This window comes from Micromys minutus (assembly GCF_963924665.1).
Source record: "Micromys minutus genome assembly, chromosome: 9".
NCBI lineage: Eukaryota > Metazoa > Chordata > Mammalia > Rodentia > Muridae > Micromys > Micromys minutus.
In genome coordinates this window covers 18,681,881-18,696,966 of record NC_137978.1, presented here as the reverse complement: position 1 = coordinate 18,696,966, position 15,086 = coordinate 18,681,881, and the positions used below count along the sequence as shown (strand labels likewise).

Sequence of the window (15,086 nt, the reverse complement as noted above, 5' to 3'; positions counted from 1 at the left end):
TACAATTTCATGAGGTTCCATTTGTCAATTCTTGATCTCAGAGCATAAGCCATTGGTGTTCTGTTTAGGACACGTTTTTCGGTGCCCATGTGTTCAAGGCTCTTCCCTACTTTCTCTTCTATTAGTTTGGGTGTATCTGCTTTATATGGAGGTCCTTGATCCACTTGAACTTGAGCTTTGTACAGGGAAATAAGAGTGGCTGAGGGCCAGATGGACCAGCACCATTTGTTGTAAATGCTGTCGTTTTTTCCACTGAATGGTTCTAACTCCTTTGTCAAAGCTCAAGAGACCATAGGTGTGTGGGTTCATTTCTGGGTCTTCAATTCTATTCCACTGATCTACCTTCCTATCTCTATACCAATACTATACAGTTTTTTTATCACTATTGAGGTCAGGGATGGTGATTCCCCCAGAAGTACTTTTATTGTTGAGATTAGCTTTTGCTATCCTGGCTTTTTGTTATTCCACATGAATCTGCAAATTGTTCTTTCTAACTCTATGAAAATATGAGTTGGAATTTTGATGGGGACTACATCAAACTATAGATTACTTTGGCAAGATGGCCATTTTTACTATATTAATCCTACCAATCCATAAGCATGGGAGATCTTTCCATCTTCTGAGGTCTTCTTCAATTTCTTTCTTCAGAAACTTGAAGTTCTTGTCATATAGATCTTTCACATGCTTAGTTAGAGTCCCACAAGGGTATTTTATATTATTTGTGACTATTATGAAGGGTGTCACTTCTCTAATTTCTTTCTCAGCCTGTTTATCCTTTGAGTAGAGGAAGGCTACTGATTTGTTTCATTTAACTTTATGTCCAGCCACTTTGCTGAAGTTGTTTATCAGCTGTAGGAGTTCTCTGGTGGATGCTTTATGTCACTTAGGTATACTATCATATCATCTGCAAATACTGATATTTTGACTTCTTCCTTTCAAATTTGTATCCCTATGACCTCCTGTTGTTGTCTAATTTTTCTGACTAGGACTTTGAGTACTATATTGACTAGGAAGAGAAAGTGTGGCCAGCCTTGTCTAGTCCCTGATTTAATGGGATTGCTTCAAGTTTTTCTCCATTTAGATTGATGTTGGCTGCTGGTTTGCTGTATATTGCTTTTCCTATGTTTAGGTATGGGCTTTGAATTCCTGATCTTTCCAAGACCTTTAACATGAAAGGGTGTTGAATTTTGTGAAATGCTTTCTCAACATATAATGAGATGATTGTGTGATATTTTTCTTTGAGTTTGTGTTTATAATGGATTACATTGATAGATTTCCATATATTGAACCATCCTTGCATCCCTGAGATAAAGCCTACTTGATTGTGATGGATGATCATTTTGATGTGTTCTTCGATTCAGTTTACAAGAATTTTATTGAGTATTTTTGCATCAATATTCATACTGGGAATTGCTCTGTAGTTTTCTTTCTTTGTTGGATATGTGTGTAGTTTAGGTATAAATATAATTATGGCTTCATAGAAGGAAATGGGTAGTGTTCCTTTTGGTAGTGGTTAGTCTCACTAATTTTGTTAATTTGAATACTGTCTCTGTGCCCTCTGGTTAGTCTGGCTAAACGTTTATCTATCCTGTTGATTTTCTCAAAGAACCAGCTCCTGGTTTTGTATATTCTTTGTATAGTTCTTTTTGGTTCTACTTGGATGATTTCAGCCCTGAGTTTGATTATTTCCTGCTACCTACTCCTCTTGGGTGAATCTTCTTCTTTTTGTCCTAGAGCTTTTTGGTATGTTGTCAAGCTGCTAGTGTATGCTTTCTCTAGTTTTTTTTTTTTTTTTTTTTTTTTTTTTTTTTTTTTTTTTTGGAGACACTCAGAGCTGAGTTTTCCTCTTAACACTGCTATTTTTATGTCCCATAAATTTGAGTATGTTGTGCCTTCATTTTCATCAAATTCTAAATAGTCTTTTATTTTATTCTTTATTTCTTCCTTGACCTAGTAATCATTGAGTAGAACATTGTTCAGCTTCCATGTGTATGTGGGCTCTCTGTTGTTTTGGTTGTTATTGAAGACCAGCCTTAGTCCATGGTGATCTGATAAGATGCATGGGATATTCAATCTTCTTGTACCTATTGAGGCCTTTTTTGTGACCCATTAAATAGTCAGTTTTGGAGAAGGTGCCATGAGGTGCTGGAAAGAAGGATTGTTCTTTTGTTTTAGGATGAAACGTTCTATAGATATTTATGAAATCCATATGATTCATTAACTGTTAGTTTCACTGTGTCTCTGTTTAGTTTCTGTTTCCATGATCTCTCCATTGATGAGAGTGGAGTGTTGAAGTCTCCCACTATTATTGTGAGAGGTGTAATGTATGCTTTGGGCTTTAGTAAGGGTTTTTTTTCTGTTTGTTTTGTTTTTTTGTTTGTTTGTTTGTTTGTTTTGGGTTTTTTTTTTTGGTTTTTTTGTTTTGTTTTTTGTTTTTTTGTTTTTGTTTTTTTTTTTTTTTTTGTGAATGTAGGTGCCCTTGCATTTGGAGCATAGATATTCAGAATTAAGATTACATCTTGGTGGATTTTCTTTTGAGGAGTATGAACTGTCCTTCCTTATCTTTTTTGATAACTTTTGGTTGAAAGTCAATTTTATTAGATATTAGAATGGGTACTCCAGTTTGTTTCTTGGGACCATTTGTTTGGAAATTTGTTTTCCAGCCTTTTACTATGAGGCAGTATCTGTCTTTGTCACTGAGGTGTGTTTCATGTATGCAAAAAAATGCTGGATCCTCTTTATATATCCAGTCTGTTAATCTTTGTCTTTTTGTTAGGGAATTGAGTCCATTTATGTTGATAGATATTAGAAAACAATGATTGCTGTTCCAGCTATTTCTGTTTTTAGAGGTGGAATTACGTTTATGTGGCTGTTTTCTTTTAGATTAGTTGAAACAAGATTACTTTCTTGCTTTCTCTAAGGTGTGGTTTCCCTCCTTGTGTTGGAGTTTTCCATCTATTATCCTTTGTAGTGCTGGATTTGTGTAAAGATAGTGTGTAAATTTGGATTTGTCGTGGAATATCTTGGTTTCTCCATCTATGTTAATTGAGAGTTTTTCTGGATATAGTAGCCTGGGCTGACATTTGTGTTCTCTTAGGCTCTCTATGACATATATATCTGCTCAGAATCTTCTTGCTTTCACAGTTTCTGTTGAGAAGTCTGCTGTAATTCTGATAGGTCTGCCTTTATATGTTACTTGACCTTTTACTTTTACTGCTTTTAATATTCTTTCTTTGTTTTGTACATTTGTTGTTTTGACTATTATGTGAGGGGATAAATTTCTTTTCTGGTCCAATCTATTCAGAGTTCTGTAGGCTTCTTGTATGATTATAAGTGTATCTTTCTTTAGGTTAGGGAAATGTTCTTCTATAATTTTGTTGAAGATATTTACTGGCCCTTTAAGTTGAGAATCTTTGCTCTCTTCCATACCCATTATCTTCAGGTTTGATCTTCTCATTGTGTCTTGAATTTTCTGGATACTTTGTTTTTAAAACTTTTTGCATTTTGCATTTTCTCTGACTGTTATGTCAATGTTTCCTATGGCATCTTATGCCCCTGAGATTTTTCTCTTCCATCTCTTATGTTCTGTTGGTGATGCTTGTGTCTATGACTCCTGATCTCTTTCCTAGGTTTTCTATCTCCAGGATTGTCTCCCTTTGTGATTTCTTTACTGTTGCTAATTCCATTCTTAGATCCTAGATGGTTTTGTTCAATTACTTCACCTGCTTACTCGTGTTTTTCTGTAATTCTCTAAAAGATTTTTGTGGTTTTTGTGTTTCCTTTTTAAGGGCTTCTACCTATTTACCTGTGTTGTCCTACATTTCTTTAAGGAAGTTATTTATGATTTTCTTAAAGTCATCTAACATCATCATGAGTTGTGACTTTAAATCAGAATCTTGCTTTTCTGATGTGTTGGGGTATCCAGAACTTGCTGTGGTGGGGAAACTGGTTCCTGAAGATATCAAGTGGCCTTGGTTTCTGATGCTTAGGTTCTTGGACTTGCTTATCTCTGGTATTAGCTGGTCTTGGCAGTTCTGACAGTGGATTGACACTCCTGTAAGCTTGTGTGTGAGTGCTACTGGGGAACCAGCTCTCCCAGCAGGGTCTAGGTACTGAAAGCTGTAGCACAGAGTCAGCTTCAGGCATAGGCAGTAATCAGAAGGTTGCTTTACAGTTCTAGTCCCAGACTCCAAGTAACTGAACTAGTAGAGTGTTCCTAGATTATTTTAAGTCGGCTGAAAAGTTCCATGCCTCTGCATGCCCCTCATCCTTTGATAATTGTATGTTTACACGTATAGAAGAGGCTTGTGCATGCTTATACGGGCCTCATAGTATCTCTAGATTATAGAATGGCTTTAAGAGAAAAGCAAACAACCCACAACTTGTCAGTGTCCATATTTTATCAATTCCCTGTGGCTTCAAGAAAAAATTGTCCAAATGGCATCGTAAAACTCAATTTTAAAAGCCAGAAATCAAGGCACCCATGGGGCTATAGGCCCTTTGTGAAGACTCTAGGAGTGAATTTGGTCCTTGTCAGTCTAAAAGTCCCTGCTTTGTGGCTACATAAAACTGCAGCTCCTGTTCCCTGGTTATGCTGCCACCTCTTCCTAATATGCATATCCCTCTGATACAGGCATGTAGGTATCTACTCACATAATTTCATCTCAAAATCCAATTATGGTATATACCTATAACTCCAGCACTCAAGGAAGGAGCATCGCATGTTCAAAGCCACACTGTGTTACTTAATGAGACTCTTGACTCAAAAGCAATCAAGCAAGTTAGCATAGGTCATAAATTGCAGAGACACTGTGTGGATGCTTTATACTTTTGTGAGTAAATATTGGGGAAAACAAGGTTTACACATGTGCGCGCGCGCGCGCACACACACACACACACACACACACACACACTGCCTTACCCTCTACAGTTGCTCTCATGTTCCTCCTGATTCGCAGATGGATGGTGACTTCCTGGTCTGCCTGTACTCGGAGCTGTGGTGGAGGTATTCAGACCCGAAGAGTGACCTGTCAGAAGTTGAAGGCTTCTGGTATTTCCACCCCAGTGTCCAATGACATGTGCACCCAACTTGCTAAACGGCCTGTGGACACCCAGGCCTGCAACCAGCAGCTGTGTGTGGAATGGGCTTTCTCCAGCTGGGGCCAGGTAAGGATTCAAGGGGTTTTGGTTGGTTGGTTGGTTGGTTGGTTGGTTGGTTGATTGGTTGGTTGGTTGGTTGGTTGGTTGGGTTGGTTGGCTGGCTGGCTGGCTGGCTGGCTGGGTTGGTTGGCTGGCTGGCTGGCTGGCTGGCTGGCTGGCTGGCTGGCTGGCTGGCTGGTCTGGTCTGGTTTTGAGGGGAAATCATCAGATAAAAACTTTGCCACCATGGGAGAAATTCACCTCCACATCACATACACATAACCCCACCAGTGTCACTGCTGCATTCCCTGTCCTAATGGGTGTAGGCTATTCTGAGGCATTAGCACCTTCCTCAGGCCCATTGTTTTTCCTTCTGCTTTTGTGACCTCAAACACTACCTTCTGACCAACATTCCCCAAGAGCACCTCCTATAACTCTACTAGGAATCATTCTGGAAACTTCATATGAGAACTTTCTGGAGACTACACTGTTGCTCTACTTGGTCCAGGGTTCTCAACCAATTCTATGGAACAAAAACTTCACTGGGGAATTTTTTTAAAAAACAACCAATGTCCAGGCTGTGACTCCTAAAGAATCAACTATACTGCAGGTTTTAGAAACTGTCCTTGTGATTCTGATCTGCAACTTAAGAGTAGAAAACCATGATTCCAAACCAGGAAAAGGTGACACCTAGATGGATCACCTTAAAACCTAGGCCTCCTTTCCCAAAGACCCTGCCTAGATGTTAACATGGGAAAATTCCAAATGAGATTGTGAGGGGTCTGAAGTTGTTCAGGAATTCACTAGTCTGTTCATGAACAAATTTTAAGCAAAGAAGCTTTATTCAGATACTGGAGCCAGGTTGACACTCAATATTTGAGATTCCCAAGGTAAGGTTTCAAAATACACCAGTCAGGCGTATAAAGGCAAAACTCACAAGGCTGCATATTTTCTTCCTTTGTGCAATCACATCTTTGGGCAAGACACATCTTGACATACTTCCTGCCTACACATAACTGAGCACACATCCCCACCTACATGCAGTCAGGTATACATCCCATTGATGTACAATTAAAGGCAAGCAAGCTTGCTTAAAGGAGCAAAAACACATGGTTTGTTATTTCATATGAACAACAGATTCATTAAAATTGTACAAGACAAGGAAATTATAAGAACAGTTCCCAGCATTCTGGGACAAAAGTTATCTGTCCTTGGGCAAGTGAGGCTTACAGGCTAGAGTATTTCTGTTTTATATATCTCTTAAGCACAGTGATATAAATTTAAAACATAATGTTAGCAACCAACACAAAGATCAACAGGGTGGTCCTTGTTTAACTAGAATCTGCAGATGGAGCATCCTTTAGATATAATAAAGGCATTATATTAACGTTATCCACTGAGAAGTAGTATTTTTAGTTGTGATTTTAAAAGGAGACCAACACAAACAAAAGATTCTAGAGGTGAGAGGAAGGAAGTCAAGGGGGAGTGGCAATGGTTGTACTCTGGCTAGTCCAGGTAAGACTGTACACCTGTCAGAACCTCTGTTCTGCTATAGGCCTACATTAGATACTAATAGTCACCCTACTTGTATACCTAATTCACAAAATGGCTTGCAGCCAGCCTCTACAATTTTACATTGTTATTCACACACACAAGAATCAGGGAGGGGGTATTTATATGAACTAATTAATATTCTTGTATATTGATTCCAAAATCTGTGTTCAAAAAATGTTGGAGATCTGTCATGGGTGTAAGAGATGTTCTGTCTTCAGAGCATGTGTCTGCCTGTTCTTGGTTTGTCTGGAACAGCACTAATTGGCAGTGACTTATCTGACTGGCCTGGAATAGTTCTGGATGTTTTGGGGCAATTAGAAACCATAAACTTGTTGGAATTTTGGCTATGTACACATTTCTATTCAACATTCAATATAATACACATTTGAGGGATCTTTTAAGCTGGCAATAAGCCTTCACATACATGACAAAAAGATCTCAACAAAGTGCCAAGACCACTTTATAGTAGGGAATCATTTTTCAGCATTTGATGTTGAATAACGGAAAAAGTGGAGCTAGTCTCTTACACTGTGTATGACAGTTCATTTTTGTTGCTGTAACAAAGTTCCACATATGGATAAGTTATAAAGAATATGTATTTATTTCTTATAGTTCCAGAAACTAAAGTTACCAAGCAAGGAGTGGTGCTTACATGGTAAAATATATGCCAATAGCACAAGTTTTCCAACTGTGTCAGCCACCACATAGCATGAAAGCAAGCATGTAGGCTCATGTCTTGCAAAGCCACACCTCACCCAGCCTTATCTCCCACAATGCCAGCAACCTCTCCAATTACTAGTAACATATGAAAGTGAGAGTTAAATTTCAAACATAAAAAACTCATAAAAATCTACTCAAACCAAACCAAACAAGAAAAGTACATCAAAATTAAGGGTTCTGTACAGCAACAGGATACTATTCAGTATGCAAATGCAACTGTCAAAGGGTCAAGTCCACACTGAGCTACATAATAGAAAAAACGCTTTCTCAAAATGAAAAAATAAAAGAGCTGGGAGGTGGTGGTGGACACCTTTAGTCCCAGTACTTAGGAGGCAGAGGCAGGTCGATGTCTGAGTTCAAGACCAACCTGGTCTACAAAGCAAGTTCCAAGACAGCCAGGGCTACACAGAGAAGCCCTGTCTTAAAAAGGAGGTGAAGGAGGAAAAAGATGAGACAAAACACTCCCACATGCATTTCCCTGTTACACTCATCAGGGTGAAGATTATCAAATAAACAGGGAGTTTGGGGCTGGCTGGGGTACCGAAGAGCACTCAGCTTGTTTCACAAGGTCTGCGTTCAATCCTCTGCACTGGGGGAGAAAACTTTAGTGAAGTTAAAAAAGTTGCATTTCTATTGAGTGGCCATAAGAAATAAAAGATGGTTTAACTACTGTGAAGAACACTGTCAGTTCCTCAAAAGTTTAAAAAAGAAAGCAAAACAAAGGCCAGGGTAGAAGGAGAAATGTGACTAGAATTTATTAGACACATATTTGAGACTGCCAAAAAAAAAAAAAAAGAAACAATTATCACGTGCCCCAAGAATAACAGTTCTGTTCTACACACCAAAACAGCGTCATTGTGTGTCAGTTAATGATTCACCATCATATACAATGACGGTCCCATAAGATTACATCACCTGTGTCTGAGAGATAGTTCCATGCTTGAGAATGCTCCCAGCATCTGTATATGGTGGCTCCAAAACACCTTCAACTCCAGTTCCAGGGATTGCCTTGGTCAGCCTCCGTAATGGATACAATGTACACATAGGCACACATATATACATATTTATTTTATTACTGCATGATATATGATGATGTCATAGCCACCCTGGTTTTAGTTTGATGTTTGCATAACAGTAAAATCACAACAACAAAACAAAACAAAAAACAGAATGTGCCTCCATTGTTAAGCAACAAGTGACCATATGTAGCAGACTAAATAATATAAAACAAAATAATTTACTTAAAATCAACAACACATAATTGTGTTAATAAATTCAACTAATCAAAGTTTGGTTTTCTGAGAAGACATCATTTGAGTGAATGTGGTGAGCCTCATAAGAAAGAAAATGATTAAAACCCCTAGCTAAGCAAGGGGCACACACGAGAAACTTATAAAACAAGTTACATTAAAAGGAAAAGGTTAGAAAACATGGGGAAGACTTTATCCAAGTGGAAAGTTATCTGATAAAAATATATTAAATACTTTTTAGTAGACAGGAGGATACAAAACAAACCAAGATGAGGTACAAGTATATATTTAGTAAAATGCTTAATGTTTAAAATATATAACCATCCAAGAACTTCCAAAAGTACAAGGTAAATGGAAACCCATGTGCCAATGGCCAGAGAAGAAATAGGCAAAAGCCCTTGTAACCCTAAGTAGATAATGTGTCTTAAATCTGCACATGCATGGCTGTGTGAACACATACAAAGTTGCACGCTTGGAAGCATGAAGCAGTAACACCCCAGAGGCTTGGAGCAGTACTCCTTTTATTATAATTACAGAGCTATAAAGAAATTAGGTGTTGACAATAGAGGCATAGTGACTTTTTCACCTTGGCATCAGTTGCCTCTGGAGGGTAGTGGGTGGACGCAGGCTGTTTAGTTACATGGTGTGCCGTGTTTGTTTGTTTTCTTGCCGTCCCTTAGCCAAACATGGTAACAGATGAGGAAGTAGTCAACTGCGTTACTCCAAGACCATGTCCCTTCTAAGGAGGCGGTAACACCACGCACAAGTTGACCGTTTATATTCATTTTCTGAGGACTCACTGAAGTGTTCTTTGTTTTCCTTACCTGTACTACACTTGACCAAAACATAGTTATATGGTATAGAGAGGAACTTCATCGCCGAAGTTTTCCGTCACATTCCTAGCAGGTGACAAAATACTTCCACAGGTCAGCCCGGGTCAGCCTTCTCTGGTTAATGCTACACTTGCCCTGGCCATCCCCTAGCACAGTGCCCACAAACTATAGGACAGTTAACTGTCCCATAGAGCACATGCCATTGAATGTCAATTATTTGACCCAAAGAAGACAAAGAAGATCTACAGGTTTCAACCATCCTGCCCTCTAAGATACACGTATATACTTAGCATGTGCCTAAGGGAGTGCTAAACTTTGCAGCATCCCCCTTGGACATAACATTCCGTACATCTCCTCTTTCTTCCCAGTGCAACGGGCCTTGCATAGGCCCCCGCCTTGCTGTGCAGCACAGACAAGTCTTCTGCCAGACCCGGGATGGTATCACCTTACCATCAGAGCAGTGCAGTGCCCTCCCCAGGTGAGACAAGGCCTTTACCCTCCTCTACGCAGCCCCAATATCAACAACGCAAAAAGACCTTCACGCATGAATGCTGCTGCTCTTCCAATCTTATACAAGGGGTCACCTGTCCTGCCCTCCTCCATCTTACCCTAAGTCCCTTGCCTCCTGCAAACGGAGAACTTGTACTTGTTGAATGAACCAGCTTGGGTTTTCTTCTCTCGGGGATGAAGTACATGTAAGTGTTCTTCATAAAAGAGGTTCACACTTATCTCTAGGTGAGCAAGAGACAGCCACAAGAGTTCCACAAGCTCATCTTGCTGGCCTGTCTCTAAAAGTTAGGCCAATATGAAAACTTTTGTCCCTAGGTCTCAACCTGTGCCTGACTATCTACTACTGTCCCCTAGTATACTTCCTTATAGATGACCCCCTAGGAAAATGGCCCCTTACCTCTTCCTCTTAGCCCAACATGAGACTCCAGGTTTCGCCTTTGCTAGTCTTCGTGATGAGTAGAGCTTGTTCGCAGGTCATAACAGACCATAGAGAAAAGCAGAAGGATGCTCAGGACAGTGGCCTCCTTAAGATCCACGCCCATTCAATCCTTAACAGATCAAGACCTCAGGACCTCGGCTTACCTACCTACATCTCTGAGTTCCTACAGAGAGAGAGAGGGAGACAGACAGAGAGAGAGAGAGACAGAGACAGAGACAGAGAGACAAAGACAGAGACAGAAACACAGAGACACAGAGACACAGAGAGAAAGCTTACCTTTGTTATTATCTTCCTACAGGCCGGTGAGCACCCAAAACTGCTGGTCAGAGGCCTGCAGTGTCCACTGGAGGGTCAGCCTCTGGACCCTGTGCACAGCAACATGTGGCAACTATGGCTTCCAGTCCCGGCGGGTGGAGTGTGTTCACGTGCGCACCAACAAGGCTGTGCCTGAGCACCTGTGTTCCTGGGGGCCCCGGCCCGCCAACTGGCAACGCTGCAACATCACTCCATGCGAAAACAGTACGTTCCAATCCCAAAGAACATTCTGCAAATTCCCCACAGGCCATCGGGTACAGAGGGCAGTCCCTGGGACTGAGCCTGAACACAGGGCACTGGATCAAGAAGCTCCCTAAGGATTGTGAGCTTGGGCCAGAATTGAACATTTTAGGTGGGGTACATGGGTGTGTGCAAGGATGTGTATACACGTGTTCAGACAACAAAAGATTCCAGGATGTGTCCCAAGGGCTTCCACTGTCTTCATCCTGAGCCCTAAAAGAATCAAGGGCCAGATAAAATTGGCCTCCAACACACCTGCAGTCTGCCTTGAAGAAGCATACAGAATGCCTGCCACTCAGCCAGTTCTGCACCCAGCACTGTTCTGCCTCACACCAAACAAGGACCTGCTGACCCCCCTCCTTCCCAGCCCATGTACATCCACTGGAAAGGAACATGAGGACTGTGCCCCTGGGTTCTGACAGTCAGCCATTCACTCCACCCTCAGGTCGGGAGCCTCTCAGCCCCATCCCAGGATTTGTGTTCTAGGGAGCTAGTCTCTCCTCCTTATAACCCAAAACCCACAAAAAGTAATGATAAATCTTTGCAAAGAATAGACAATTAAAATGGGAGCTTCCTATTGTGAAGGAGATTAAAGCTACCAGTCAGAATCAGAAGGAAGCAAAGAAGGCCCTGGGATAGCCCCCAATCAATCAGCCAAGCATCTGCAGGCTGGTAGGGAGGGAAGGGCAGAAGGCTAAATGCTGCCAGAAGAAAGGCTGTCCAGAGGGGCTGGAGAGCCATGGTTGGGGTAGACCCCACAGGCAGCTTGCTGAGCGCCCAGTTGCCTCCATGAGTCTCTGTTTCATATCTCCTTTCTGTCCCCCTCCTCCCCTCCTGCTTTCCCAGCTGAGTGCAGAGACACCACCAGGTACTGCGAGAAGGTGAGACAGTTGAAACTCTGCCAGCTCGGCCAGTTCCGATCTCGCTGCTGTGGGACGTGTGGCAAAGCATGAAGACAGGGCACAGGGATGAACTCTACCCTGGCCACACAAAGGACTCATACAACCACCTTGGACATGACCTATGCTTTCTTCCTTTTTATTTATTTATTTGCCCCTCCCCACACACCCATGTCCACCTGCACCCATGCTCCTGAGGACCTTGGCATGTTTTCTTATTCAGTTAGCTGGAGGCAAGTGTTGAGAACAGAAAAGGAGCCGACTAAAGGAGGTCGCAGGCCAGGCAGACAGCAGCTCCCATGCAGAGCTGGTTTCTTCCGAGTCAGGGTCTCAGAGACTCAGGAAGAGCAAGCCATAACCTATAGGGACAGCAAGGAGTTTATAACACACAGGCACAGGCCAATCAGGAGTGCTGTTCCTTTGTTTCCTAGTGGTAAGAACCGGGAGCAGCGTATTAGAGCAGAAACCAGGCTAGAATCCAGTTCTTCTGGTAGCAGGGTGGGAAAGCAAGAGAGAAGAGACATGAACTGGGGGCAGGTGGGTTACACTGAGAGACAAGCAAAATAGGCAGAAGGCATACAGCTATGCTTTAGACAGAGGCTGGGAAGAGAAGGGAAGCTTGCGCGTGCTCCTTGGTGGGAGGAACTTGCAGGCAGGACAGATTTTCGAGCAGCCAAATGAGACCCATATGACATACGCATAGTCCTGTAAGTTCAACAGAGGTGGGAAGGGTATTCAGCGTCCTCCATGCGGTTATACAAGTGTGTCTACTCTTTTCTATCAGGTGACTTTTGTGTCCGCAGCTGTGGCAAACCCAACAAGGAGTCAGGGTGTGGCTGTGTGGTAAGGCTCCCCCTGGCACACGCCTCACTTAAATCAGAGGTCACTAGCCCTGAACTAACTGCTGCTGTGGGCCAAGGGCATTTGAGTATGAGCACTCCTGGTTTGCCATCTGAGCGACTTTGCAGCTCCTTATGGGGCCGGGGTCTAGCATCATTGCTCACAAAGGATTCGTTAAGCAACCTGTTTGCTGGCCAATATCTACAGGGTGTGGGAACCCTTGTCACCAGCGCTAGCCAGAAAGCAAGAGAGAATGGAGGGGTCATGCATGCCCACTGTACTTTTTGCTCTCCCAGCCATCACACACTGGGCCTGGGAGCCCTTCCCAGAGCACAGCAGAGGTGCTGGGTATCCTATTTCTCCAGCAGGCTGGGAGTAGGGAGTGTGATGCGGTGCTATAGCAAAGCCAAAAGATAACTAAAGACTCACAACACAGCCCTCAGCAGCTTTTAAACTATCCTCCTGACTACACAAACACTATGGTAATTAGCACACCAGACTGGGTGAGTGGACCACTCAGTGGGCCAAACACCACACACAAATCAGCTATGGCCATGGTTAAAACAGAAGACCTTGGCAAATCCTCAGTCAGCAGAGAGGCTTCAGCAGTAATATTTGCTTCTTTCCTGAGCAGCCTCGGTTTAGCAGATGAGGCAGGCAGAGCCTGGTAGCCATCAGATAAGCCGCCCCTCACCAACACACTCACCAAATGCTAACACCCCAGGGCCACCTCTCACATCCATCGGGACTGCATTTCCCAGCCAGCCTGGAAATTAAATTTGGAAGACGGTGTTAATCTGTGTCTTCATAAATGTGCTATGGACAGAGTAGGCCTCTTCCTCATCACAGAAAGAGCCTCTAAGAAATCGAGTTATTAAAAGTCAATGTAATGTCTATTTAAAATTAAAGAGAGTGTTTCTATGTATATCTTTTGTGAATATTTATTAGGATTTCTTGTATTAAAAAGTGCAATATTAGCTGTACATTGGCATCCAGAAAAACAACTCTTTGGGGGATTTTATTAACTTCCTGCAGCTGTGTTCCTAAAATCTCTGTGGCAATAATTGTATTCTTCCTAAAATTTTAAAAGAAACAAAACAGATGTTTAACTCTGATCCACTGTGTACAGAGTATCTTGTAAAAGCTAATGTGGGACTGGGGGAGAACAATAGAATCGGTTTGTTTGTGACACTAGTTGTACATAAAACGAACACACATTCTGTAACGCTAATACAGCTGATTAGTTCAGTAGCTATTACAAATTGGTGGTCAGTGTTTGAATTTTTCTAGTAAGTGGGCATCTTCCAGCTCTGCCACCTGAGGTTGGAAGTACCTTTCAGAACAAGTTGGAGAGCCTGGGTTTGGAGTGGAAAGCAGTGTGCTCCTTGCATGACATGAATGTACATTTAATGTTTGTTCTGTGAATCGTGGCTCCGCAGTACCGCAAACTATCGGGGCTGTTGGATAGTGCAGAAGACACGTCCTCCTCTAAAACACAAGACTGTATTTATGGTTTTTTGTACAGATAATACAGCTTATTTATTTAAATGATGGTGTCAGCGTCTCTGTGAAACTCATTCTCTTCATACTTTCTGAAAGGGGTGAAGAAAATCCCTGTTTACTAATTGGGTGGTTCCCAACTAATTCTAAATAGCTTACTGAAATGGGGAAACTGCAGTTCCCCCTCTCCCTGGGAAGCTGGGATCCATGCTCAGCTCAGGAACGGAACTCGGCGGATAGGCATCGGCAGAGGTGTGCACGGTCTGGCTGAGTACTGCCTAACCAAAGGACCAGTCATCTCGTTGACAGCCCTTTGTAGGAGACTAGAAGAAAGCCTCAAGTACCTTCTGGAAGAAAGGCAAGGGACAGTGTCTTAGGATAGATGAAGACTCCATGGTGGCTTCCAGTCAGCACACGTGCACAGGAGGAGGCAGCCGTGGGATAGAATTTTGGTTATGCATTGTAAGCAAACACTAAGCTTCATGAATCACTACCGTTAATCCTCATGCGACCCTACAATTATTCTCACGTGCATACAGCCACTTTGACAGACACACACACACACACACACACCACAAACCATCCTTTCCTACTGCTTTGAGGTTACTACAAGATAACAGTTATGCACCATGGTATACAGAATTGTGAGAGCTATTGTGTTCTCCTGTCCCAAAATCAATTGTTTTGGCTTATAGGGCTCAGGTTCCTCCATCCCTATTCTTAACACATTTTCATAGCAACAGAGATGCTGTGAGGTGTGCAGAAAAACTGCACGCACATTTGTAAAGTTCTTCCTAGAGAGGTGTAGTCAAAGGGCACTATGTCCCCAGGCCTGGATTATGTCCAT

The 15,086-nt window shown here is 42.2% G+C and overlaps 1 protein-coding gene across 2 annotated transcripts in view; it reads left to right on the top strand.

The window, feature by feature from the left end:
• The window catches only part of ADAMTSL1 (ADAMTS like 1), a gene marked incomplete at its 5' end in the record, with an annotated part of 379,578 nt that extends 365,370 nt beyond the window's left edge, over positions 1–14,208 (top strand). For both annotated transcript variants that reach the window (XM_080921555.1, XM_080921554.1), the window contains 4 exons: positions 4,959–5,166; positions 9,865–9,974; positions 10,744–10,964; positions 11,847–14,208. In XM_080921555.1, coding sequence (XP_080777681.1) covers positions 4,959–5,166; positions 9,865–9,974; positions 10,744–10,964; positions 11,847–11,953 — 646 coding nt within the window. In that variant the 3' untranslated portion in view covers positions 11,954–14,208. The remainder of the gene's footprint in view (positions 1–4,958; positions 5,167–9,864; positions 9,975–10,743; positions 10,965–11,846) is intronic.
• Positions 14,209–15,086: the final 878 nt, after the last annotated feature.